The sequence below is a fragment of the Pogona vitticeps genome, chromosome 5 (genome assembly GCF_051106095.1).
Source record: "Pogona vitticeps strain Pit_001003342236 chromosome 5, PviZW2.1, whole genome shotgun sequence".
In the NCBI taxonomy this organism is placed as follows: Eukaryota; Metazoa; Chordata; class Lepidosauria; order Squamata; family Agamidae; genus Pogona; species Pogona vitticeps.
Window position 1 is genome coordinate 144,554,587 of NC_135787.1, and position 25,491 is coordinate 144,580,077.

Here is a 25,491-nt window from a genome sequence, read left to right on the forward strand (position 1 = left end):
GTGAGGCAAAACAAAATCTAAATACATACTGCAAAAAAATACACACGCAAATTTAGATGTGGACTGAAATATGGATGAAACTATGGAAGTGACATAGAAAATAAGGCAAATTCACCATTTGCTAATCAAAACTACTATTTCTAATGAAGGATTTGTTCTACACAAAAACAGAACTTGTTTTTTATTTTAACACACATATACAACTCAGGAGTTCTTTTAACAGACAACTCTAACATTTAAAAATACGGTATATAAAAATGGCTTCTTTACAAATCACTCTCAGTTCGTATTGCAGTGTTGTGGGGGGGGAACAGCAGGAGGAAAGAACAATCTCTTCAGCATTCATCACAAATGAAAATTCAATCTTGATTTTAAAAACATTTTACATTAACAGAAATAGTAAATCAAGAAAGAGAATTAAAATGAAACATAGATATAACAATCCATTATTGGAACTCTGTCCTCTCAAAATATGGGAGTCTTCAGAAGAAGTATGGTTATGGTAACATAATATAGACATAAGATTAACAGTGATCTTGCTATCAGTACAGATATTTCTAACAAGGCTAACAGTGATGACATGGACACAACCTGAAGGTATCTTCAACTGTGATTTCAACACAACAGAACAGATTATCTATAACAATATATTATTCTGTGAAATGTGAAATGCATAGGCATAACATTCATAGGCTGCTCATGTGCTCCACTCCACCAAAGTCCTTTAAATATTCACACCTGGAGTACACTGGACTGATATTTAACTTGGGACATTTTAGTAGTAAAGAATGAAGGGGAGTGAAAATAACTCTGAATTGTAAATTGGGAACAAGGCCAAAGTAGAGAGTCTAACAACTAAACAGGCTGCTGTGGTGTCAGGTCATTCACAGCTTGTGAATAAATTCAACATGGTTGTAAATTCATAAAGGAAACCTGAAACAATTTAGCATCCCTGAGACACAATCATCATGGGAGGACGTCAATGTCATTATTTTTGGAACCTGAACAAACTTGGCTAAGAAGAAAGTCTCCTCTTAGAGCACCTGCAAATACTTGGATAGATTTTAGGAAATGCTAAGGCGGTATTGTGGCAAAAAAGACTAAAAGCAATGTGTAAGGAATGTAGAAGAGTCATGTGAATATCCTGGGTGGGATGAATAATTGTTTAGTTTAGTGAATGCTAAGAAAATAGCCAGAGTAATAATCTGCAGAGATTAAGGAAGTAATGATAAATGCAGGCAATCCATATCTATCCAACTTCACCTTACCTTTAAATTATTGTTGATTGCCTCTCGTTAACCTACTTGTGATGGTGAAAAAGATGAACATGTTCCCTATTATACTGTCACTGAGTCTTTTAAAATCTCCTAAATTGTATCTTAAATAGAAACATTTTATGCTATAGCTAAAAACATGTTTTGAATGATTTTGAAACATCATGAGGTAGAGCTCTCATGTGTAAGACACACTGTCCATCCCCAGCTCCCATCTGATAACAAAGGAGCAAACACCACCATATCCTATGGTATCACCTGTCTATAAAGTCGGTAGATGCAAATGAGAGTGCCAAATAATATTCAAAGATTGCTACTGAAACATCAAAGTATAAAATTATTTACAAAAACAGTAGAATGCAATCACATTTTGCCCCAGAAGTTCTCTTTTCTCCTCTGGGCTCGTTCTAGAACTTGGGATGCAAGGGAACTCGATGCTGCAGAACGAGCAGACAGCTGGGATAATTGGTCGTCCTCATCTGTAAATGTAACAGGAACAACTCTATGAGCTGTTAAAATGAAACAAAGCCAAAATATGCTTCCAGATTTCCTAAATAACAATGTCACATTGTTTGAAATCCAGTCGGAAGTCGCAAATACAGTAGGCCCATTAAATCAGTGGGGATTTGGTGAGTTCACAAGTATGTAGGTTCCATTGATTTAGTGGGCTAGTCTAGCTGCACTGTGGCTGAAATTCAGTAGTAACAGTCAGAATAATATATCCACAAACTTGTATGTCAGACACTGAAAATTTAATTAGGACAGTAGATAGATGCTGAAACCAGGATTTAAAGACCATTTTCAATGGACTGTTACATACAAGGTATATCTGTACAATGGCTTCCTGGAAATACAGTACTTAATCCAACTTTGTTTTTTAAGAACAATCAGTATTGAAACTAAAACTATTTCATTTTACTTGTAAAGAACACAACCAAGCATTTCTGTCCCCAAAGAATGTTCTTCATCACAAATATAAAAGCACTGTAAGGCCTTTTTTATTTATAATTATAACGGAGAGTTAATACACACACAGCTATTCAGCTGAACACATCTAGCTCACATGCAGTACAAAACTGCAAAGGAGATAAAATGTAACCACAACATACAGGGAACAGACTTGTAGCCTGTTGATTCCAGCTAACAGTATGAGCCCAGAAGTATGTCTCAACATTTTCTGGAACGCTGCTCAGGGTTACGCATATTGTTTCTAGTGAGCTCTCTGAGTGTTCTGCTCAGCAAACTATATGCCCTGGTTACAATGTGATTGATCGGCTGCATATACTGAAAAACAAGTAATCCTACATTTATCTATACACCGTATATATGCATATTGTGCAGTTCCACTTTAATTCATTTTTATCAAAATTCAGTGTTTCTACAGTATAGTTCTTCGTCATACATTACAAGAGCTTGCTACATTTGGTTAAGTGCAAACAAGAACATTGTAGCAAAATCTCAAGACAAAATACAGTACTTGAAAGGAAAACGATATGGCTACAGAGACTACAGAGCAGTGTTGAAAACCTGGTGATTTAAAATGATTTAAGCATTTATAGTTGCTTTACTGAGCAATCTCACCCACTTCCTAGCTTCAGCAGTTGCTGGGGGATTATAACTTATTTTGTGTATCTTCTACGCACCAGTGAGGTATACATAAAGACTGTCAAACTTCCCTTTCTCTGTGAGTGTCATGGTACACTGTGTGCCTCAGTATTCATATTTAATAACAATATTACCCTGTTTCCCTGAAAACAAGGCCTACCCTGAAAATAAGCCCTAGTATGATTTTTCAGGATGCTCGTAATATAAGCCCTACCCCAAAAATAAGCCCCAGTTAAGTGTTAGTGTGTGCAAGCATTATAGGTGAAAACAAAATAAAAATAAATGGTAAAAAATGTGGTGGCTCCTTAAAAACTAACTTTTATATATATATTTTGAATGTGAGCTTTTGTGGACATGTCCATAAGACGTAAGACAGGGATGGACCTTTATCGCTTTAACAATCAACCAAAACAACAAAAAAGGCTCTTTTGTGTGTATGGGTGTTCTTTCGTTGATTACTAAAAGACAGCCTCTAAAACACAAATAATTCCATATTAGCAAAAGAGAGTTAAACAAATATTTTGTACTTCTTCATGTTTCCCTCTTTCATGTAGCCTTTCAACCTTCATCTGTCAAACCCAAATGATTATATTGAACACTGAGAAAGGAAAAAAGAAATACCTTCATCATGGTAGTTTCTCTCCTGAAGTGGTAACTGCAGCCAGCTCCTACTGGGACTTACAACATTGCCTAAAAGAAACAGCATGAATTCTTGCATTTCACCAGTCCAAAAATGGTTATTTTCTAGCAGGAAAGCAATTTAGCATTTTACTTAGACATATTAGCTCAAAATTAAATGGAACATATTTGCATTTAATTTTGATCCTAACACTGGATTCCTTCATGAGTGAATCTCCTTCTCTTCTCTCAATATTAATACTGTAGAAGATTACATTTATTGTAAAATATTCTCAGGATGGATTATTTAAAAGGGAAGCTGCCACCTCCAGATCAAGGATCTGTCACTGACTCAATCCCAGATCTAACTGCAAACTTCTGCAAGACTAAGCAAGCGGTTTCTGTGCCCCCCCCCCCAATTATGGGCTAATAAGAGGTGCTTTTCACAGCAGAGATCCAACATAATTAATGTATTAATTGGTACTATCATCAGAAGGGAGAAGAGTTTAATATTCCTTCAAATAAAATGGCCAGCAGTATCTTATTGATGTTGATGTAAGACTTGCATAACTTGTCATAGCTAATTGCAGCTAAATGACAAGGAGTTGGTGACATCCCTGTGTGCAACCAAGGAGTACCCTGGCATTTTGTCAACCAGCTGCAATTAGTTATGCCAAGTTATGCAAACCTTACCAATAGGATTCTGGCCACTGTGCCCTTATCGAAGAAGAAAGAGCAAAGGTTATATAGAGCACAGAGCAAACTAACCATTATGCTGAAACTCGGGGTCCTTCAGACTTCCTTTAATGCGGCATGATGGACTCCAATAAGATACTGCAGGGTTTTTAGCTGACTTATACCCAGGGACGACAGGTGCTTGTTCTGAAGGGATTTTTATATCAGAAGCACGTGGGCTTGTCTGCTGCTCTTTCCTCAGAGGCAAATGGTCCAAAGTTTTCAGCTCAGCAGTGGGCAAAGGATCTAGTGATACAGCATCGCCTTCATCCTGGAAAGTAAAAAGAAAAAGGGAAATGCCATGATATAATGAATTTTCCTATGTGCAGCATTACCCTGAACAATGCTGTGCCAGCACTATTCACAGTATAGTATCTTCTTCCTTGGAAATGTTCCACAGGCCCTTTTCAAACTAGCAGATAAGATAATTACAAATGAAAGTCAGATTACGATTATCATTTTCATATATGACTACATCAACATAGCTTTGTCAGTTTATATAAGTGAACATGGCTACTTTATGTCTTTGTTTTTCCCCCCTAATTTGGGATTTTCTCACAAAATAGGAAGTGGAGGCTTTTCCCTCTATCCAGTTTAAGCGAAGTAGTGGCACCTGGTCTCTTACAGAGAAACTTCTGAAATCCTGCAATAACTTGCATATTATAGAGTATATGGCACAACTACATTGCTCTGGAGCACAATTTTCCAGGGGGTAGTAGCCATGTTTATCTGTTGCAGCAAAAAACAATGAAACTTGTTGCACATTAAAGACTTACAAATTTCATTTAAGATTCATGAACTGCAGCCCTCTTCATCAGATGCATCTGATGCAGTGGATTGTGGCTGATGAAGGTATAATCCCAATAAAATCTGTTTATCTTTAAAATGCTGTATCTTTTTTACTTTTGGAGCATAAATCTGTGGTAAGCCCTCTCTTGTATTCCTTTCACCTCATCCTCTTCAAATAATGCATACTGAAGTTCCATAATAACAACAGAGCAATTTATAACAAAATGTGCTCTACTTCATTCCCCCTTTATACCCTGGATTTTTAACTCAATATTCCATGGTCAGTGAGCATGCTCAGTCATCACCAGGTATATTTTCCTACATTCTCCCTTTGATTTCTCTTTCCCTTTCCCCAAAGTTTTACTATACTTCCGTCAATTTTTACAGAGTGGCATACATCTGGTGGAAATATGGGACTTCTCATAAACACACTATTTTCTTACAAGTTCTCTGTTTGGTGTCTTAACTCTGATGCACAAACAGAAATATAAAACGGGAGTTATGCAGAGCTACTTCTGTGTCTGTCTGGTAAAATGTAATTTCTTTAATCTCATCAGAAAATAACACTAAAAGAACAACACATAATAAACAGTTGGCATATTAAAAAAAGAAGTATCTCAAGATCTTTACGCCCATTTCCTTAGACCTGTTATGTCTTACCCTGTTAGATTTTCTTTTCAAATCTTCCTTTGAAATTTGATTATTTGCCATGGCGTGCTTCCCTGGAGAGTCTTTTCTCATTTGCAGTGAGGATAAAGACTTCGTTTTTGGAGGAGATACTAAAACAGCGCCTCCTAAATAAGTAATACAGATGTGTTACTCGTAACTTTCCAGGATGTAAATTATTCTTATTCTTTTCATTTTTGAGATTATTTTCCTAAGCATCTAGGAAATTATTTTTACCAGTAGCTGGTGTTGTTAGGTCATGATGTGTTCTTTGGGCTCCACCAAGTGCTCTTAACTGTGGAGTAGGAAGCCTGCCAACTTCTCTGGAGGATACTGAAGCAGAATTTGACACATTTCCATTGACATGGTTCACATTTTCCCTAAAACGAATGGAACAGAATACGAATACTTGCATAGCAAAAATAACAATTTTCAGTTACTATCTAAGCAGCTTTCACATTAGAACATTATATTTTAGCTGCTTCAGAAAGAAGATAAAAGGCAGAATAAAAATCACAATAGATCTTTCTAAATATTTTCCAGTTACATCTTGAATTTTATGAAGTTTTGGTCTACAATTATTCCAAGGGGACTATTTTGGAATTTTGCACTTTTAATCTCATAAATACCCTTATTCTAAAAGACAAAACTGCCTTAATTGTTCAAACTAAATTATTAGCAGACAACTTGCAGAAATTATTCACTGCTTCCACTAAGATCATAATCACTTCTTCACGTTCACTATAGAATATTTGTAGAGGACACTCCGGCCTCTAATAATAATTAGTTATCCACTGACCTTTTTTAATTACTTTAATGAAAATAAGCAGGTATCAGAAGAAGAATCTAGTTTATAATATGTTGTGACTCAGACAAATCTTACAAATCATATCATCTGAAAATATTGCTTTTACTCTAACAACTGGATTAATGAAATTGTGAAATCAGTCTCCCAACTTCTAAATATGGGACAGACACATGTAGAAATGAGTACTGGAGTTAATATATACTGGAATGGAGGGAGAGAAAAGACCAGCAAGGGAAAAAAATTGTTAGGTCAGGAAAAGAAGATAGCTAGAGCATTTGGGAGGGGGGGAGGACTGAAGCTAATGGTTTTCTGACTAGGGCAAAGTCATATACAGTATTCCTTTGTATTAAATATGCTCTGAAGAGTTTTTCCAGACATGTCTCAAAACCATATCTTATTTCCACAGTTCAAAAATGTGTATCTTCAGTCATTTTCCAGACACTTCCCTATGTCCAATTAAAGACCACAAGAAATTAAAATTAAAATAGGGATCTTCAGCATGGTCTACAGTGCAACTTCCTCTTATCAAAATATCAGCACATAAATTAAATTGGTCTCAGCAAAGGTATGCAAGGAGAGGGCTACTCATTCTTCCCTGATATGTTTAAGCCTTTCCTCAGGATTAGCACTACCTAGGCTACAACTCTCATAATTCCCAACTATTGTCCAGGCTGGCTGGGGCTGGTAAAAGCTATTCAAAATACCGAGAGGACATCAGTCTTTCCTAAACTATATGATCTAAGTCTTGTCCAAACGCTCTCCTCCCCCATCACTCCTCATGCTCTGTTTGATGAGTACCTTCCTAGTTTTCAGCACCTCACTCTTCATTATTACATCCAAACTGGAAAACTTCAGTTTACGTAAGCTTTACAAATCAGGATTGGAAATTAGAGCCAACTGGCAGTTTCTGAATGAATAGCTCTGTCTGGAAATGTTCCTGTGGCCAATTAGTAACAAATTCTAGATCAAAGTATGCAACATAGTCAATTCTAACCTCTCTTATGTCAGTTAATCAGTTTTCCCCACTACGTAAGCAAACTAGCATTGCCCTACTTAACAGATATTTTACATAACTATCATAATTGGATGGCAGCATAGATTTGAAAAGAAAAAGAATTTTAAATATTTGCCTGTGCTTGTCATCTTTAGTGATATCTTTATTACTCTCTTCCAATTCTTGAGCTTCTTCTTTTTCTTGCTTTTTTTCATTTTCTTCTTCTTCTTCTTCCCGTAATGCCCCTGACTGATTTTCCAATTTCTCATCATTGCCCGATTCACCCCAAACAAGACGACGTTTGGCTGGAACAGTGGCAGCATCTGACATGCCCAATTTCTCAGTGCTGCTCTGCTGCAGCTCCTTTGACAATTCTGATTGCAGCAAGAATTTAGGATCCTGAGAGAGCTCTTTATCAGGCACCCTATATAAAGATGAAACAAGCAGTCAGTTAAACTCAGGATTTTCCTTTATCAGCATAACCAGAAGCATACTGATTCAACACTGACTTATGGCTAACAGCATCTATGTGAAATCAAATTTGACAGATTTATACTTCAAAAACATCTATTCATAATTCTGCTTGTAATCAATTTGTTATATCTGTAAAACTGCAGTCTTTATCTAGTTGCCAAACAAACAACTATGCAACCAAAGGAACTCTGGGCTTGGAAAAACACAATTAGCAGGTCTAAAAACAACAGCATTCCTTAGAATTACAGGTTTTGTGTATATACTGTGTTTCCCCAAAAATAAGACAGGGTCTCATATTAATTTTTGTTCCAAAAAACGCATTAGGGCTTATTTTCAGGGGATGTTTTATTTTTTTCATGTATAACAATCTACAAGTATTCAAATACAGTCATGTCACCTTCTTTTGGTTGCTGCACAATGGCGGAAGGCGGGGTTTCATTTATCTGGGGCTTATTTTGGGGTAGGGCTTATATTACGAGCATCCTGAAAAATCATACTAGGGCTTATTTTCAGGTTAGATATTATTTTCGGGGAAATGGTACCAAAGTACAAAATTAAAATTACATACAGTCCAGAGGGTTGCAGGGCAAAAGAAGATGGCTTCCTATTTAACCCCACAGTGAGAAACACGTCCTAGAATATAAGCTAATGGAGTTGAGAATCTCTGTAGGAATGTTCCACTGATATTTTCCTCACTTACTCCATGCAGCATGTTTCCTTGCAGAAAAGAAAGCAGAGCAGCCTGTACAAACTGTATGTGCACTGTTCAAATGCAATGTAGTGATGTTGACCATTTATATTCTACTCAGATGAACAGGTTGCAATCCTAGTTTTCTGTGGTGCCATATAACCTTATGTCTAAATAAACATGTATTGGACTCTTCAGGAGGGGAAGGGGCTATATTAAGCTACTAAAACAAAAGCAACAAAGAAGTATAAATCCTCTTATATAGTTATGCTGCAGAGCACAGTGTAGCTTTTGGAAGTGAATTTTCCGCAAGTTAAGAAATCATGAATTGCACATTATCAATTGCACACTGAATCATATACTGTTACTGTGCTGATAATGTCTTTGGTGATTTCTTAACTTGGGACAATTTGCCTCCAAAAATTATGCCATTTGTGCAGTTATGCAAAAGGATTTTGACCAGAGAGTTCTGTCATCTCAAAGACCTACAAGTTTCATTTGGTGTAAGTTTTGGGGGGCTACAGCTCAGTACATGAGATGCTCTGATGATGTGGGCTGCAGGTCATGAAAGCTTATGCCCAATAGAACTTGTTAGTCTCTAAGGTTCCATAAGACCCTCTGATGTACTGGATTCTTTCATGTGACTCTGCAGACTCTGCAAGGAATCACAACAAGTTTACCCTTTTAAATGCAATAATAATAATACAAAATTCAACAGATATAGACTCTCATACTACAGGGATCCTTGATTCACCTCTACTGCTACAGGAGCCAAAAGGAAGAGTTTCTTGCCAAAGCTGATCTTTTCAGCACACTTTTTTTCTGGAAACAGGTTGAAATTAAGACCACTACTTGAAGCCATGCAATCAAACTATTACAAGTCTCTACTACAAATCAAGCTAAACTAGTGCCATAGATGTTTCATGTCTAAAGGCAACATGTTACAGGTTTTTCTTCTTCTGCACAGAATCCCTTACCCTGCAAGATCCAGAGCTCTGACACTGCTGCTGATAGTTTCCTCTGTACTGGAATGTGAAGACAAATCCCACAGTTTATTGTTCTCTGACAGTATCTGGTTTAAATGATCTCTGGAGAAGTGAGTTCCTTGTATTCTTTGCCTATAAGCTTCTGCTTTTTCTCGAAGTTCTTTCACCTGGGTATCAAGATTTCATAAAGAGGCAGGGTTGTTTTTCCTTTTTAAAAATATTTTTAAGAATTGTTTGCCAGTTAGCAGACACAATCAACAGCACAGAACAACACTTCACAGACAGTGAATCAGTCATAGCACCAGTATTATTACAGAGTGATATGAATATGCTACAGGGAAATAGTGCAGATGCAGCATTTTAAGGGAAAGCATGCGTTTAAAGCAATGAAGTTGAAGCACAGTTGTCAATAAATTATTCAGCATGTACACAAAGTGCAATGGCTATGCTTAGTACTACATTGCATTTCTCTTTTAAGGGTCATAAACTGTATTTTTGCTGTAAGCAAGAAAAACAGAAATGCAACCAACCTCCATATACCACATGGTATTTAGAGTGTATTGAGAACCCTAAGGAGAGGAATATAGAAACACATATTATTTATTTGTTCGTTTAGTAATAGTGACACTACCTACAGTATATTTTAGTCAAAGCCTAAAACGATTCAGTTCATTCTGTTGGGATTGTTGTGTTATCCTGCCTCCTAGAGTTCAGACAACAAAAATGTAAGACAGTCTTCTTTTGTCTTGTCATATCATCCCTAAAAAGCCCTATTTGGATCATTCATTTTGAATAACCATCCTGACATTTTGCAGGATTAAGGTCTTACACATAGCCATTTTTTGTATGCCTAATGAATGCTCAAGAACAAATAATTATAACATCTTAATATCCAAAGCACTACTCTCTATAACACTCAAGCATTTAAACTGTTATTAGCATTTTAATAATCAGATAAAGCAAGGTATGATAATAGCTCTCATTTATAGGCAATAGCCTGGGCTCTTTTATTACTGCAAGCAACTTCACAAATGGTAAATTGGAATCTTAGTAACTTAAACACATTTATCAATCCAAACAAGTTTTTAAAATGGGATACTAAAAATATTATCTTTATGTAGTTCAGTGAATAAAATTACTAGTAGTTTTTATTTACATAGCAAAAAAAGAAGGGGAAAGGCACTTGAAATTCACACAAAGCAAGGATTCCAGTTATCAGAGCATCAAAAGCACCGTGGCATTTATTCATGACTGCTTAGGATATCAATACTTCCTTGATATCTTGCCTGGTAAGGGGTGCAAGTAGAGGCTGCCCCATTCTCTCCAACAGGAGAGAATGACTGTGCATGTGTATAACTGAAGGGCAGCACACATTTTGATAGTGACACAAAACTACACATACAAGCTGAATGTGTCTAGTAGTGAGAGATGTAAAGCAAGTAAAAAATAGGTGGCTCAACTGAGTAAAATTCACCACACAATTTCCTCTAAATACTATTCTAGATTCAATGTATCACTAGGCCTGAGCTATTGAGGAATTTGAGATCCTACATATTTTAAATGAACAGCAAAGCCAGTATAGTATTTTATATTCAAATGGGGGCTGCTTGTCAATCAGATTGGGGCAGCTGTTTCCTGAATCTCCTGTAGTTATAAGTAAGCAAAAAGACTCCCTTCCTATGAAAGGTGTACAAAGACAAGAGCTTTTCTCATTGGTCTGAAAACCTCTAGGTAATATTTCTAGTTGTTGTTCTGGGTTTTTTGGGCTCTTTGGCCATGTTCTGAAGGTTGTTCTTCCTGACGTTTCGCCAGTCTCTGTGGCCATGGGCATCTTCAGAGGAGAGCAACCTGTGCTCTGGTGTAGTTGGCTTGGGAGTGCCAGTCATGAATAAATATTTCTAGTTCATTTTGTAAGTCTGAGAAGTGTACTGGATAACAAAACCTGCACTGAAATACCTTCATGACCTATGATGACACAATCAAATCACATTATCACCATAGGAAAATAAGGAGCACTGTCAATCAATCAATCAATCAATCAATCAATCAATCAATCAATCAATGTTTGGAAATCAGCAACTTTAAGATCATATGTTATTGTAAAGTTATTGTTTTCCATATGGAAATTAATACTAAAAACCAATAAAATCTAGCAGAATAATACACCGTAAGAGCAACAGGATGCCTCAGGAGGAGGAAATGAATATTAAGAAATCCTGTAATGAATTATGTAACAGGCACAAAGACACCCCCTCCAGATTTCTACAATCAAATATAGCATAGCATTTTTCCCAGCAAGAAACTCCCACTGTGAATTGTCCCACATTATTCTTTCAGAAGTGAAATTTAATGTAAACTAATACAACTAAAGGAGGAAAAAACTACACATTACAGTATAGTCTTTGATACAACTTGTCTTCAAACAGCTGCTGCAATGACTTTACTGTAACCGTACACGCTCACATTCTTACAAAAATATTTTGGGCAGTGGCTCAGTTATTATCTCATTAAGTAATTTGGGGATAGGGAGATTAAACACTGGCAATGCTATTCAGAGTGAAATTTCCACTACACACACACACACACACAGAGACAGACAGACAGAGAGAGAGAGAGAGAGAGAGAGAGAGAGAGAGAGAGAATAATTTTATTCAATGTTGGGAGAAAAAACCCCACATATTTTTCCATCTTCTTTTAGTCTGTATCAATTCCTTTCCTGTATGCTCATGTTGATATGTCTCATACTGTGAGTTGGGAACCACCAAGGTAGGAGGACAGGCTGATCTCCGCATCCTCCACAACAAACATGGACAGTCCTAGAGAGGGGAGCTGCTGTCTCATGGTGACACCAGCAGAGAGAAGAAAGCCCAACCCAGTGGGGCCTTACCCACAGAAATCAAATATCCCACAGCCAGCAGGGGCTGATGCCACCCCTCGGAACAAGCAGAAAGCAGCAGTTCCACCACCTTGAGTGGGGGAAACTGAAGCGATGTGGCCTGGGGCAGGAAAGGGAGGAAATGGTGGGAGGACTATGAGCAAGAGTGGGTTGATGCATCAGAAAAGCTGGCACCCTGGAAGCCAAACATTTTTAGCAAGAGCCAACTAAGTGAGGCAGGTCCTTGAACCAGAAGGTTACCATGGGGAGGCTGCCTGAGGACAAGGCTGCCTACTAGCCATGGAGGAGGAAGAGCCCAAGGTGGGTCTCATCGGTAAGTTGCTGACAGTAAGTAACCCATCCCAACCCAACTACACAGTTGGAAGTGTAAGCAACAGTTTCAGAGACTCTGCCAACCGGAGCAATCCCTGCAGGCGCAAGAGGGAGCATCAGGCTCCCTGGGCACCTTGACAGGACAATATAACTGAGTGGATAGGATGAAGGAAGACTAAATTTCAAGGGAACAAATTGAACTTGAGGCTGAGAGAACAAGTGCCGATGACATGTGGACGGATTAAGTGTGCCAGAAACAAGCGTGAACGGAAGGACTCAGGAGAGGGCTGAAGGAAGATTCTACAACCACACTGTAGCTTGGCCATCACTGTAATAAACAGAGTTCTGGATGTGATCCAATGATCCTGCACTGTCAAGTCAATTCTGGCAGGGCTCTTTGGTACACCCTTGCCCATGGGGGGGCTGGAAATATGCACACATATGCACAGTTAAGCCTACTGAACTGCGGAATGGATTTCATGGAAACACAAGGTTATCTGCACAACCTGTAATGGTAAATGAACTACCTATTCCACAGCATTATTACAATCACGACTGGCAAATAAAAACTTCCAGAACCATCAAAGTTTGAGATAACAAAAACAGAACCATCATTATGGCACAACTTTGGGAACTTTTCACATAGGATATCCTTCTACCATCTATCAGAACCAATTGTAGAAACCTACAGAAGTGACTCCAAGTAACATATGATGCCAAGATCACATTTAATTCAGACTGAAGACACAAATGACTTACTGAACTGTTGTTCTTTTATTGGGAATTTTATAATAAATAAATTTTTTAAAAAACTTTTTTTATTATTTTTCTCTCATACAGGAGGAACAAAAGAGAACTGAATAAAAATTACAAAGACCAACCTTCCCCCTCAAGTAGCTCAGCATATTACAACTTTTAAATTAGTATTGCTGGAAATCTTTAAACACTTACTCACTTGATCAGACATATTTTTCCTGATACGCAACCACGCTCCATCTCTGTAGATGTACTGAGCTGGAGACAAGAAATTCGATCTATATTCTGTGCTCATCTTCCTAAAGGAAAAAAAATTGGCATAACATGGAAAGAGAACTATTCCTCAGCACTTAACAGACAGATTTTGACCTAAATCCAGCTGTTAGTTCTAACTAAAGTAAACCCACCAAACCCATAGAACTTTGGTAAGGCAATATATCTCCTTGGAACCAACAACACAACTTTAGCTTTTACCACTGCTTTGGCTTCTGATGTTGAGATGGTGCAACCTAGCTGCTAAGGGTCTGGATTATGAATCAGGAAATCCCTAGTTCAAATCTAAGATTCACAGGTGACTTAAGCGATCTCAGAACAATAAGTAAGCAGGTGGAAGCATTTAGGTGAAGAAGATACCAAGTTGCCAAATACTTCCTGAACACATTTCTAGAACTGATTTTACTCAAAGAAAATACAGCCATGATACTAATGCCAGTTAACAGTGGGGACATGTTTTATATACACAGTTTCAAAACACAGTGAGAACCAAATACCTTGACATATTACATTCTAAGATGTATTACACTCACTTAGAGCTTCTATGTAAACAAGATGACTTATTTTTTTGTTTCTGCTTTGTTTCTAATTTGGTTTGCTTTGCTGGATCTTCTGTCATCTTTGAAATTGCTTCCAATTTCTTGTTCTGGGGCAAAAATAACAGAACATTTTCAAAAAAGGAAGTTTGAGTGACATAACATATGAAACCATGGTTTTACATTCCATATGTAGAATAAACAAACAATGGTTAACTTAAGAGCTCTTTTTTCCATTCCCTCCTCTTCACTCTTAGCTTTATAAATTTATACATTCACTCACATCTGCATTGTATGATAGTTGTTAACAATTTCTCCACTCATGAATCATGCCAAATCAGTCGCAAACCTTTTTAAAACAATGGCATCTGACTTTGATGTGTTACTATGATGCCTAGTTTGACACCGTATCAAATTACAGTTAAACTCTCTTCGTAAGGTTTGAAGGGATTTTTGAAATTAATTATGTTAATAATAATAATGCCCAAACACATTTGTTTGGGGTTTGATATTTTTACAAAGAAGGGACAAGGGCAGGAACTACATATTTCAGATGACCAACAGTAAGAGGTTTTTTTTAACTCTGGGTTATTTGGGGGGGGGGGAAGATGTGAAGTCAGCTGTTTCTCACATCCTTGCATTTAAGTAGGATGTGGGGCAGTGTCCCACGCACAGGTTGTTCAGTGTTGGGGGCTTCCCACCCATACCAACAGTGCTGTGATCACGGCAGTCTCATCTGCTTGCCATGAAGGGGAAAAAGGAGACATTGGAACCATCCATCACAGCAAAAACAATGTTGTCAGCCAGCACTGTTGAGGAGACTAGGAAGTCTATACAACACTGGCCAGGCAATGACACTGTTCTTGCCTCGGCGGCAATTCCAGCAGCTCCAGCTTCACAGCGTGATGAGCCCCAACCTCAGAGCTGTTCACAGAGGGGAAGAGAAGTCTCCCACCAGCAGTGGCTGGAATATGAAATGATCAAAGTCACTGTGAAGTCCTTTCTGTGAGTGTAGTTGTGGCCATGATGACACACCTCAAGACCTAAGGCATCAGTGAAATAATTAATACAATCCATGCTGTGTAATTCAAAAACTCTAGCCTAGATTCAGGGAGAGCCATTAGCGATAGAACTGCTTTGGCAGATTACCCTCCTACTGCAGGTTTCTGTGCATCCTTAAAACCTGGGCCAGGATCCTGTTCAGAGAAACCCGCTCACACATTGACCATATGGTTCTTCTGCAAGGATGCATCTAGGACCTCTCTGCACAGGCATTACTTGGCTATCCCTAATAAGTGATCTCTGCTTGTGCAAGGGCAATGTTTGTGCAAGAAGTATAATCCTGTTACTGCTCCTGCAGGGCTTTACATTAGTACCCAATAGATTTCCAGCCACACTCTGGAGGGTTAGAAAAATCAGAAATGGCTCTCGGGCAGTACCAAGGGCTACAGAGGAAGGAGAAGAGTTCCCGTTTCACTGCTACTGCAGCACCAGCACAATGCTAGATCTAGGCCTCTATATTACAGTGGTGCCTTGCATAATGGGTGCCCAGTTTAACGACGAATCCGCATAGCAACATTGTGATGTTTCTAATGGGAAAAATCGCTTTGCGATGATCGGTAAGCTGTTTCGCTTACCGATTTTCGCATAACGATGATTTCCCAACAGCTGATCAGCGGTTGCAAAATGGCCGCCGAGTAAAAAAAATGGCCGCCCGCTGTGTTTTCGCCCGGATTCCTCGCTAAACAGGTTTTAATGCATTCCTATGGGCTTTTAATTTTTGCATAGTGACGAATCCGTATAGCGACGATTTTTGCTGCACGGATTATCATCGCTATGCGGGGCACCACTGTATTTGGGTTTTTCAATATCGTTTTCTCCCATATATCACATCAACCAAGCAGAGAATCTGAAGTGACTCAGTCTAAACATCTGAAGTGGCATTTTTAAAAAATATTCTAAAAATAGTACATGAACTTTTACAAAACAGTTAAATAAAACACCAGAATACCTTTTCACGAAAGGAGATTTCAGCAGGTTCAGATTCAGGGCTTTCTCCCTCTTCCAAACAGTTCAGCTGTTTTAGCTCTTTCATAGGGGGTGATGCTTTGAAACTCCTTTCATATTCAGTTTCAGGAATAATGACAGGAGATTTAAATGGAGGAATGGATGGACTTGAACTGTGAATAAACTTTATTTCCAAAAAAATATATTAATGCAACTCCCAGTGCTTGATCAAATTTCCCACTGAAATCAGTGGGACTTAATACTGCTTAACTTTTCTACATCATGCCACATGTTTCCATTGAATTGAAAAGTCTCCAGTTCCAAGAAACACCTTCCTCATTTATTACAGGACTGATTTAGCTTAGTAAACACAAGCTATGCCTACGAAAAAGCAAATTTTATTTCTATGGATTACACTTCACAAAATATAAACAGAGCCATAAAGCATCTTTTTCATATGATGATGATGATAATGATGATGATGACAACCTTAGAACTGCAAAGCTTGAAGGGACCCTATGGATCACTGAGTCCAGCCCATGTCAAGGAAGCACAGACAGTGGAGAACTGAACTCCCAACCTCTGGCTCCACGGCCATACGCCCAAACCCCTGAGCTATAGCCAGACGTTCTTATAATATACCAGCAGTGTAACACTCATTTAATGCATCAGCTATGTAACCCCATACAGTCTTACTAGGGAGTAAATTCCACTGAGCAGAGTTGGACTTCCTTTCACATAAAACTCCACAGGACTGCACTTGTAATTAACAAAATTAATTTCTGAAGACTCCATGGATAAATATGCGAACATACTAAGAAGAAAGACCCACTGAACTGAGTTAGGCAACTTGCTTTTAATTAAACATGTATAGGAAGAGGCCACATTTAAATAAATTATAATAATTTTGAAATCCCCTGAAGTTTACCTGGTCTGTTCTAAGTTTTTCAGGCAGTTTGGCCATGTTCTGGAGGAGAGGAGTTAGAACTGTGTCTGTGTTCTAACCCCTGTCCTCTGAAGATGCCGGCCACAGAGATTGGTTAAACGTTAGGAAGAAAAACCTTCAGAACAAACAGTCTGAAAAACCTACAAAAACCATCAGATCCAAGCCGTGAAAGCCTTCGAGAATACATTTACCTGGTCTGCTGCAATTACTGGTGACAGCTTTTGAGGGGTTTTCCAAACAAATTGCCTTTGATACTCAGAACTTCTGGGGAAGCTGCTTGATCGTGAAATATTCATGCCTGCTCTCCTCCGCAGTACTCTGTTAAGCTGCCATAAATACTGACAATGAGTTTGGGAAGATATATTTGCATCTACTAATCCTGAACTTTAAATGGTCTGCTTAAAATTTGCAAGAAAATTTACTTGGATCAAGCTGATGAAGGAAAAATATACATTCTATAATTATCTCTAGAATTTACACATTTTTAGCTACATTCTGTTCCCTTAAGTATCAATAGTAACATTTGCATGTATGTAAAATGAAAGTAAAAGTTTGATCCAGAAATAGTTTGTGCAACATGAATGCAAAATACAGTGGTGCCTCGCTTAACGACATTAATTCGTTCCAGTGAAATCGCTGTAGAGCGAAAACGTCGTAAAGTGAAATAAAAAAGCCCATTGAAACACACTGAAAACCGTTCAATGCGTTCCAATGGGCTGAAAAACTCACCGTCCAGCGAAGATCCTCCATAGGGGCGGCCATTTTCGGTGCCTGTAGAGCAAGGAATCCGTCCAAAAACAAAGCGGGGAGCCATTTTGAGCACCTGTCGGCCATTTTGAAAACCCGACGATTAGCTGTTCTGATCATCGTAATGCGAAGAATCGGTTCCCGAAGCAGGGAACTGATCTTCGTAAAGCGGAAAAAAACCATTTAAAACATCATTTTGCAATCACAATTGTGATTGCAAAAACATCGTTGTGAAGCGGATTCATCGTTATACGGGGTAATCGTTAAGCGGGGCACGACTGTAACCTGAAGAATGGTAATAAGTTCACTATTTCAAAATCAATATGCAAACTTCAGTCTCCTTTATGGTGCCTTACCCAACATATATCTCTTTTTTCCTGTTTTTTGCTACAATCCTATCTGTATCAGCTGACCTAAGAGTAAGACCTATTGAACTGCATGGCATTAATTTATCAGTAGGTGTGTACAAAACTGTACTATTATTTTCATTCTCTCATTCCTCCCTTTGGAGGAGAAGACCAACTTAACCAGCCCATTCAGTCTTCCAGCATTTCTACTGTAAACTTCACTGTCTTCTCCTTTCCCAGCCTTCTGCTTCTTCTATCCTGTACCTCCCAGGCTCTTGTGCTTGCCTTGTCCCTAATTAATAATCAAACCACCTTAGCTGGCGGCAGCAGCTAAGGACTCTCTGTCTTTTCCAAATTGGGTAACAAGAAAGTCAAAGCTCTTCCACAAGGTTTAATATTACTATAACAACTACCTTGGCAGATCATAATACTGCATTACAATGAAAAAGGATTTCTAAAATTGCAGATCAACAGTTTTGACAGCTTATTTTCTAGAGTCTCAGTCTTTGCTTGAATCATCAAAATAAGACAATTTGTAGTAATTCCCTACCCCGTTGCTTATTTTTTCGGAGTCCTTTCCAGCAGATCCTAATGTTCTGTTTTCATGCCCTGAAGTTTTATGTGGTGATTGTTTACTTTTTTCAAGACCTATAGCTGTTTCACATCTAGAACCTGTGGAATCCAGCTGTAGTTTTTCAGAAAGCCTGGGTGCATCTGGAGTTTTAATTTTTTCTTGATTTACATAATCTTTCCTGTCTTTCAGGTGCAACTCCATAGGTTGGTGGGCTTCAAATTCTGATGATGTGTCTTTCTCCAAATCATTTGCCCCATTCCACTCAAAGGACTTTGAAACCTGTGTACTATAATACGGCACTCTTCTTTTGGAAATAAACTTGGGTTCTCTTGAGATTCCTGTAAAACATGCAAAATCAAATCAATGTATCTCAAATATTAGGGGCTTCTGATTCACCAGACATTTTGTTCTTTCTAGTACTAATCACGTACAGTGCAGAAAGGTATAGAATAGCATTTCTTTACGTAAATTAAGAAATACTCCTAAAAATAAATATTAATTCAAAGTTCAAAAACATGCTAGTTTATGACCAAAGTTAATGATATCTCATGTTGGCTCAGACTATATAAAATTGGAACCCATGGCCAATGTCTTGACAGACATGCCATGCAATCAATTATGATGCTGTACAATATTATGAATTGTGGTTGCTCACAATGTATCCTACATGTTCCCACACTTTTCAAATCCTAGCCAGATGTGGAGAAGAGAATGTTTGGAACCAACAAGGATGCCCTACATTGCCCCACAACAAGGATGCCCCACAAAATTTGACAGCTCCATGCTTTCCTATGGGGGAGAAGAAAAATCACAAAAAATTAACGAAGACTCAGAACAAAGCCAAACTAAGTTTGCACACGATTTAGAAGGTGCTCTAATGAACCCAAGCATTTAAAACAGTTGCTGACTTTTCATTAATTTTTTGTGAATTTTTTCCTCCCCCATAGGAAACAATGGAGCCCAACTTTTGACAGCTCCATTGTTTCCTATGGGGGAGAAAAAAATTCACAATAAATTAACGAAGACTCAGAAACTGTTTTAAATGCTTGGATTCGTTAGAGCACCTTGCAAAACCTGTGCAAACCTAGTTTGGCTTCGTTCTAAGTCTTCGTTAATTTTTTTGTGAATTTTTTTCTCCCCCATAGGAAAGCATGGAGTTGTCAAATTTTGACAGCTGTCAAAAGTTGTTGGGGGGAAAAATTCAGCAAAAATTAACGAAAAGTCAGATCAAAGCCAAGTTAAGTTTGCACCCGTTTTAGAAGGTTCACTAACAATTCCGAGCATTTAAAACAGTTTTTGAACCTTTTAAGACACACTTACATTTGCAAAAATGGACATCGCAAAACCAGTGAAATGCACTGAATAGGCTTCAATGCATTCCAATGGAGGAAACATTGTATCGCTTAACGATGTTTCCTATGGGTTTTTTCGCTTAAGGACGGCAATCCGTGCCTATTGGAACGGATTAACCGGTTTTCAATGCATCTCTATGGGAAAACGTGTTTCGCTTAACGATGTTTCCCCATAGCAATGTGTTTTTTGGAACCAATTAACATCGTTAAGCGAGGCACCACTGTAATCTTATTAAAACTCACACTGACACAACATACTTACACACATCACAGCATAAAGCAGCAACGACTCTAATAAAGTGATAATTTAATAAGCTGACCAAGTGTTTAATTTTTATTAAGAACTTTCTAGATTTTAGGAATCAATATGTAACAAGAGTTATCAAGCTTAGCCATAACAGATTACACTTTGGAAGTGGTCATAGATATCATTCACGCCATGATAAAAATTACTATCTGAAAATCAATTAACTTAGGTTGTATCACTTTCACATTTCTGCTTGTCATTTCATTTCCATCACTGTATCATTTTTTATGTCAATATACCTTTTCATTTCATTCTAAGTTTCATCATTCTAAGCTTCATTCTAAGATCATTCCAGAGTGCAGGACACGCAACAATGGGCTCAAGTTAAAGGAAGCCAGATTTCGGATGAATATCAGGAAAAACTTCCTAACTTCCTAAGCAGTACAACAGTGGATCCAGTTACTTCGGGAGTTGGTGAGTGCTCCAACACTGGAGGCATTCAAGAAAAATTTAGACAATCACCTGGCAGATATGCCTTGATTGTATTCCTGCATTGAGCAGGGGGTTGGACTTGATGGCCTTGTAGGCCCCTTCCAACTTTGCTTTTCTATTATTCTATGTGATTCTGAACTTTCCTTCACGTCTTCAGAAAGTTTTTTTTCCAGCCAAGTAATACTGTATAGTTATATTCGACAACACTGTGGTAACAACACATGCACCACAACTATGAAAAAAGAAATGAGACTAAAGCTGAGGTTAACATTGCATTTAGCCCCCTGGACTCTCCTCCGTTATGTGATCCAATTTGTATTACTTACCCTGTACAATTAATGCTTAAAAAGAGGTAACTATAATGACTCCTTCTGAAAACAGTGCAGTGTCTGAAAATGACAAAAGAATCAGTTTGGCTCACCAAGCTCATCAGATCGAAGTCCAGCCCATTGGCATTTCTGATCAAGCATAGGACTACAAAGCCGAGACTGATCTGGTTTCCTCCATTTGAAGTTCCTTTTGTACTCACTCAATCCCTAGAGCAAGACAAAATGTGAAAAAGTGATTGATGCTACACTTCGACAAAGTTCCCAATGGGCTCTAACTTCACCATGACTCTGAGACTGTAATTTTTTTTCTTTCCGATTTCAAACACTATTCACTCATTCTTGCTTTTGTTCTGTTTAAATAGCAATCCTTCTGCTGCAAACAAAATCATTTTAAAAATATCAATGGAGCTATATGTACAAAAAACATTTTACAGATACTACTCAGGGCAAAATACATATTATGCCAGAAGCTCCATTATTATCTCTGGTGTCTGGACTTTAAAAGGAAAACAAAAATATATATGACCCTATGGAACATCAGAGTCCACTCCCTGTCAGAAAGGCATAGTGGGGAACTGAACCCCCAACCCCAGATAGCTAAACCACTGAACTATAGAATGCATCTCTTTATTGATGAACAGGTTGCTCTGCATGGGGGAAGGGGTAGGCTTTGTCCTCACTCCACACATTCCTTCAAGTAAATGTAGTCCCTTTTTTGTAATGCAAATAGCAACCTTTGATTTATCTGGACTGTAAAAGAGTATACTGAACTGTCAGTGGGGTAGCCTTCTCTTAGCAACACTGCCTTTGCAAATATGCCAACAATGTGCACTGATTTGTATGTCACATAGTCAACAGAAAATGATGAAATCTGACTGTCCCAATCCAGGATCACTTTCTGTATTATTTGTCAATGTAGTCAGCCCTCTGAAGCAACATTTTGAAGTGTGACCCTACTTTCAAACAGGAATGCAACTCCAGAATATTTCACTAACTGGAGTATAGATAAGGCACTTCTCACACTTTCCACTCTGATCCTCCTCTCAATTTTGTATGGCTTCTACAGCCCAACATGCACACTCAATTCTCATCGGATTGTTTTAGGAAACAAACAAATATATTTTCCCCTTTGAAAGCCATAGTAATTACAAAATAATATGGGGGGGGGGGGAACCCATGCAGATACATTTTTTCTAGGTCCTAAAATTTAGTGCCAGCATTAAGTAACATTCCTGAAGAATGTGAACACCATATAAAGAATAGAGTTGCTTTTGTAAGGAGCCTCATAGCAGTGGTTAAAGTGAAGTACAGTACTGCAGTCAAAGACTTTGTTCACAACCTGAGTTTGATCCCAACGGGCTTACATAGTCAGCTTAAGGTTGACCTAGCCTTCCAACCTTCCAAGATCAATAAAAGGAGTACACAGCTCACTTGGGTGGGGATGAAGCCTACATAACTAAATTGTAAACCACCCATATAGTGTTTTAAGTGCTATGGAGCAGTATATAAGCAGCACGCTTTGCTTTGCATTGGTTTACGAAATTTAATCAACATAAATAATTAAACTAGAAATATTATCAGGAAACAATGAAAAAGACTTCCTGCAATCAACTGAAAAAAGGCCTAAATGGATATGTGATGAAACGCTTGCAATTGTTTATGACAGAAGTAAATGGCAACAGAAATAGAGTCAAAATACTAAATGCAACTTTTCAGTTATGTGCACGTAAGGACAAAGAAAACTATGATAATAATCTTCATGCACTAACAGAGGACAACAAAAAGAGGGAAAAATAAGAGATTTCTTCCATAGGATCCCAGAAATCAAAAGGAAATTTCAATCTTAAAGATGCTGAAAGTTCTATAGAGCAATATACTATTTCAACAGTATTCCCTATCTATTCAATCTATGTGCAGATGTCATATGAAAAACTGGATTAAAGTATCAATAATTTAGGATATCTCAATGATACCATGTTTCTGGCAGAAAGCAGCAATGACTTAAAACAATTTCTGATGAAAGTGAAAGAAGGAAGTTCTAAAGCAGGACTGCAGTTGAACACTAAGACAAAACTCATGAGTATAGAAGAATTACATAACTTTAATGCTGCAGTGAAGAAAAAGAACTGGTAAAGGTTTACTATATCTTGATCCAGTCATCTATTAAAACAGATAATGCAGCCAAGAAATCACAAAAAGACTGAGAGGCTGACTAGCCCACCTGAACTTTCTCCCTGCCACTAATGTTGATGGCGCCCTGAGTCTCTAAAGGTTGGCTGTAAAAGAAAAGGATATGTATCCTGGAAACCAAGGCCAAGGTCAATGGTATTCCTGATTACAAAACACACAGGAAAGCTAGACAATAAAGAAAACTGACGGGGAAAGTCATTTCATTTGAAATGTAGTGTCGGATGAGATATTTACAAATACAGTACCAGACTTCCAAACATACATGTAGACACTAGATCAAATCAAACCTGAATTGTCACTAGAAGCTAAAATGCCTAAACTGAACCTATTGTATTTCAGACAATAGGTTCATCAGAAGACAAGATTGATGGGAAGAGACAATTGGACTAGAACAAGTGGAAGGAATTAGGAAAAGAGAAAGACTGAACGTGAGATAGCTTGACTCAATAAAGGAAACCACAACCTTGGCTGTGCAAGACCTGAGCAAGGCTGTTAATGATAGGCCAATGTGGCAATATAGGGTTGCCCTAACTCCGAAGGTATGTGAGAGCCCATAACAACAAAGCAGTGCCATTGCTTTCCTGGGACGCTCCAATGCCTTTCAACACTACATGAGACATAAACTGAATAGGGGAAGTTTTCACTGTTAATTTATTCCACACCCATTCCAGGTGGGATATTACCTGTTGGATTTCTGCCTGGCACGGAGCTCTATTACAGACACTGGAGCCTTAAAAGGGGGAGGGGGGGAATGGCAGTCCTAACATTCACCCGCTTTCCAATCCTTCCCGTGTCAGTTTACTCCAAGTGGTACCCACATCCCAATTGAGTGACGGCTCGGGAAAAACGGGGCCACCTCACCCACTTCCGAGGCCCGCCCAGCACCTCCCAGCCTCCAAACCTGTCTCGGGCAGAGGGCATGAGTGACAGCTGGTTGCCCGGCCCCGATTGGTTATCTGGCATGGAACTGGAACCCCGCGGGAGCTACAATGGGCGCTCCCCTCGAAACTGCTGAGGGCGCAGCAGGCAGTACCAAATACCCCATAGAGGGGGGGTGAGGGAGTCAGAAATGGAACGCTCGTTCCAATCAGAAGCCTCTCCTAGCAGGCGAGACCGAGGAAGCCTTCAGGGAAGGAAAAGGCGGTGGAAGCGGCGGCGGTCTCACCTTCCAGCGCACAGGCATGATTTCTCGCCTGGCTGGAACGGAGCAAGAAGGGACTTCTGAACGGTTACGGGGTGGGGATGTAGGGGCGGGTATACAAAGGAGAAGGAAGACGCGGTAGCCGTAAACAGTCCGGTCTCCTTGACAAAGTCTATCCCGCTTCCAAAGGCCTGATGGGTTCGCTTCGTCGCCTCAGGCGCCTGCGCGAAGAGCCAACCAATCAGAGCCTGCGATGCCGCTTCTCTTGATCTCCCTCCTCCCCCCCGCTGCTGCTTTCCTCCTGAAGGAGGGAAACCCGAAAGACGGATGGAGGCGGGAGGAGGAAGGTCCTGTTCATTCCTTTTTGTTCTCCCCCAGTTGCTCTTGGTATAATTACCTTGGAGAGGTTAGCCGGAGCGTCTGGCTTCGGTCTTGAATCCTGGGCGGCCAGTCAGAAGAGAGAGAGAGAGAAAGAGACGTCTCTTCCCCGCTCCTTGTGCACGGATTACTTTAAATCCCATTCATTTCTTGTGGTGGGTGGCGTCGCAACAGCTGCAAGAGCCCTCGTTGGCACTCAGATTCAAATCTCTCGCCCACAAGGCTAGGGACGACCTTGGCTAGTCGCTGCCTCTTGACTTAGCCTACCTCACAGGGCTGTTGTAAAAATTAAATTATTGGGTGGGGGATGACAATGTTCATCATGCTGAGA

General features: G+C 38.9%; 1 protein-coding gene across 7 annotated transcripts; it reads right to left on the minus strand.

The window, feature by feature from the left end:
• Window positions 1-151: 151 nt before the first annotated feature.
• Window positions 152-24,997, minus strand: SAXO6 (stabilizer of axonemal microtubules 6). 7 transcript variants are annotated; one of them, XM_020786076.3, is made up of 15 exons: window positions 24,807-24,997; window positions 21,544-21,658; window positions 19,008-19,369; window positions 17,555-17,689; window positions 16,422-16,601; window positions 14,408-14,520; window positions 13,801-13,900; window positions 10,168-10,206; window positions 9,629-9,804; window positions 7,626-7,913; window positions 5,925-6,067; window positions 5,682-5,815; window positions 4,266-4,503; window positions 3,501-3,569; window positions 152-1,753 (listed from the first exon to the last, which is right to left on the minus strand). In XM_020786076.3, the coding sequence occupies exons 1-15, from the start codon at window positions 24,822-24,824 to the stop codon at window positions 1,638-1,640; spliced, it is 2,226 nt and encodes a 741-aa protein (XP_020641735.3). In that variant the 5' UTR covers window positions 24,825-24,997; the 3' UTR covers window positions 152-1,637. The 7 variants fall into 7 exon arrangements, with proteins under 7 accessions (XP_020641735.3, XP_078233035.1, XP_078233037.1 ...); XM_078376909.1 differs by having other exon boundaries at window positions 152-1,783; XM_078376911.1 differs by lacking the exon at window positions 24,807-24,997 and adding an exon at window positions 24,543-24,685 and having other exon boundaries at window positions 152-1,783.
• Between the last annotated feature and the right edge of the window lie 494 nt (window positions 24,998-25,491).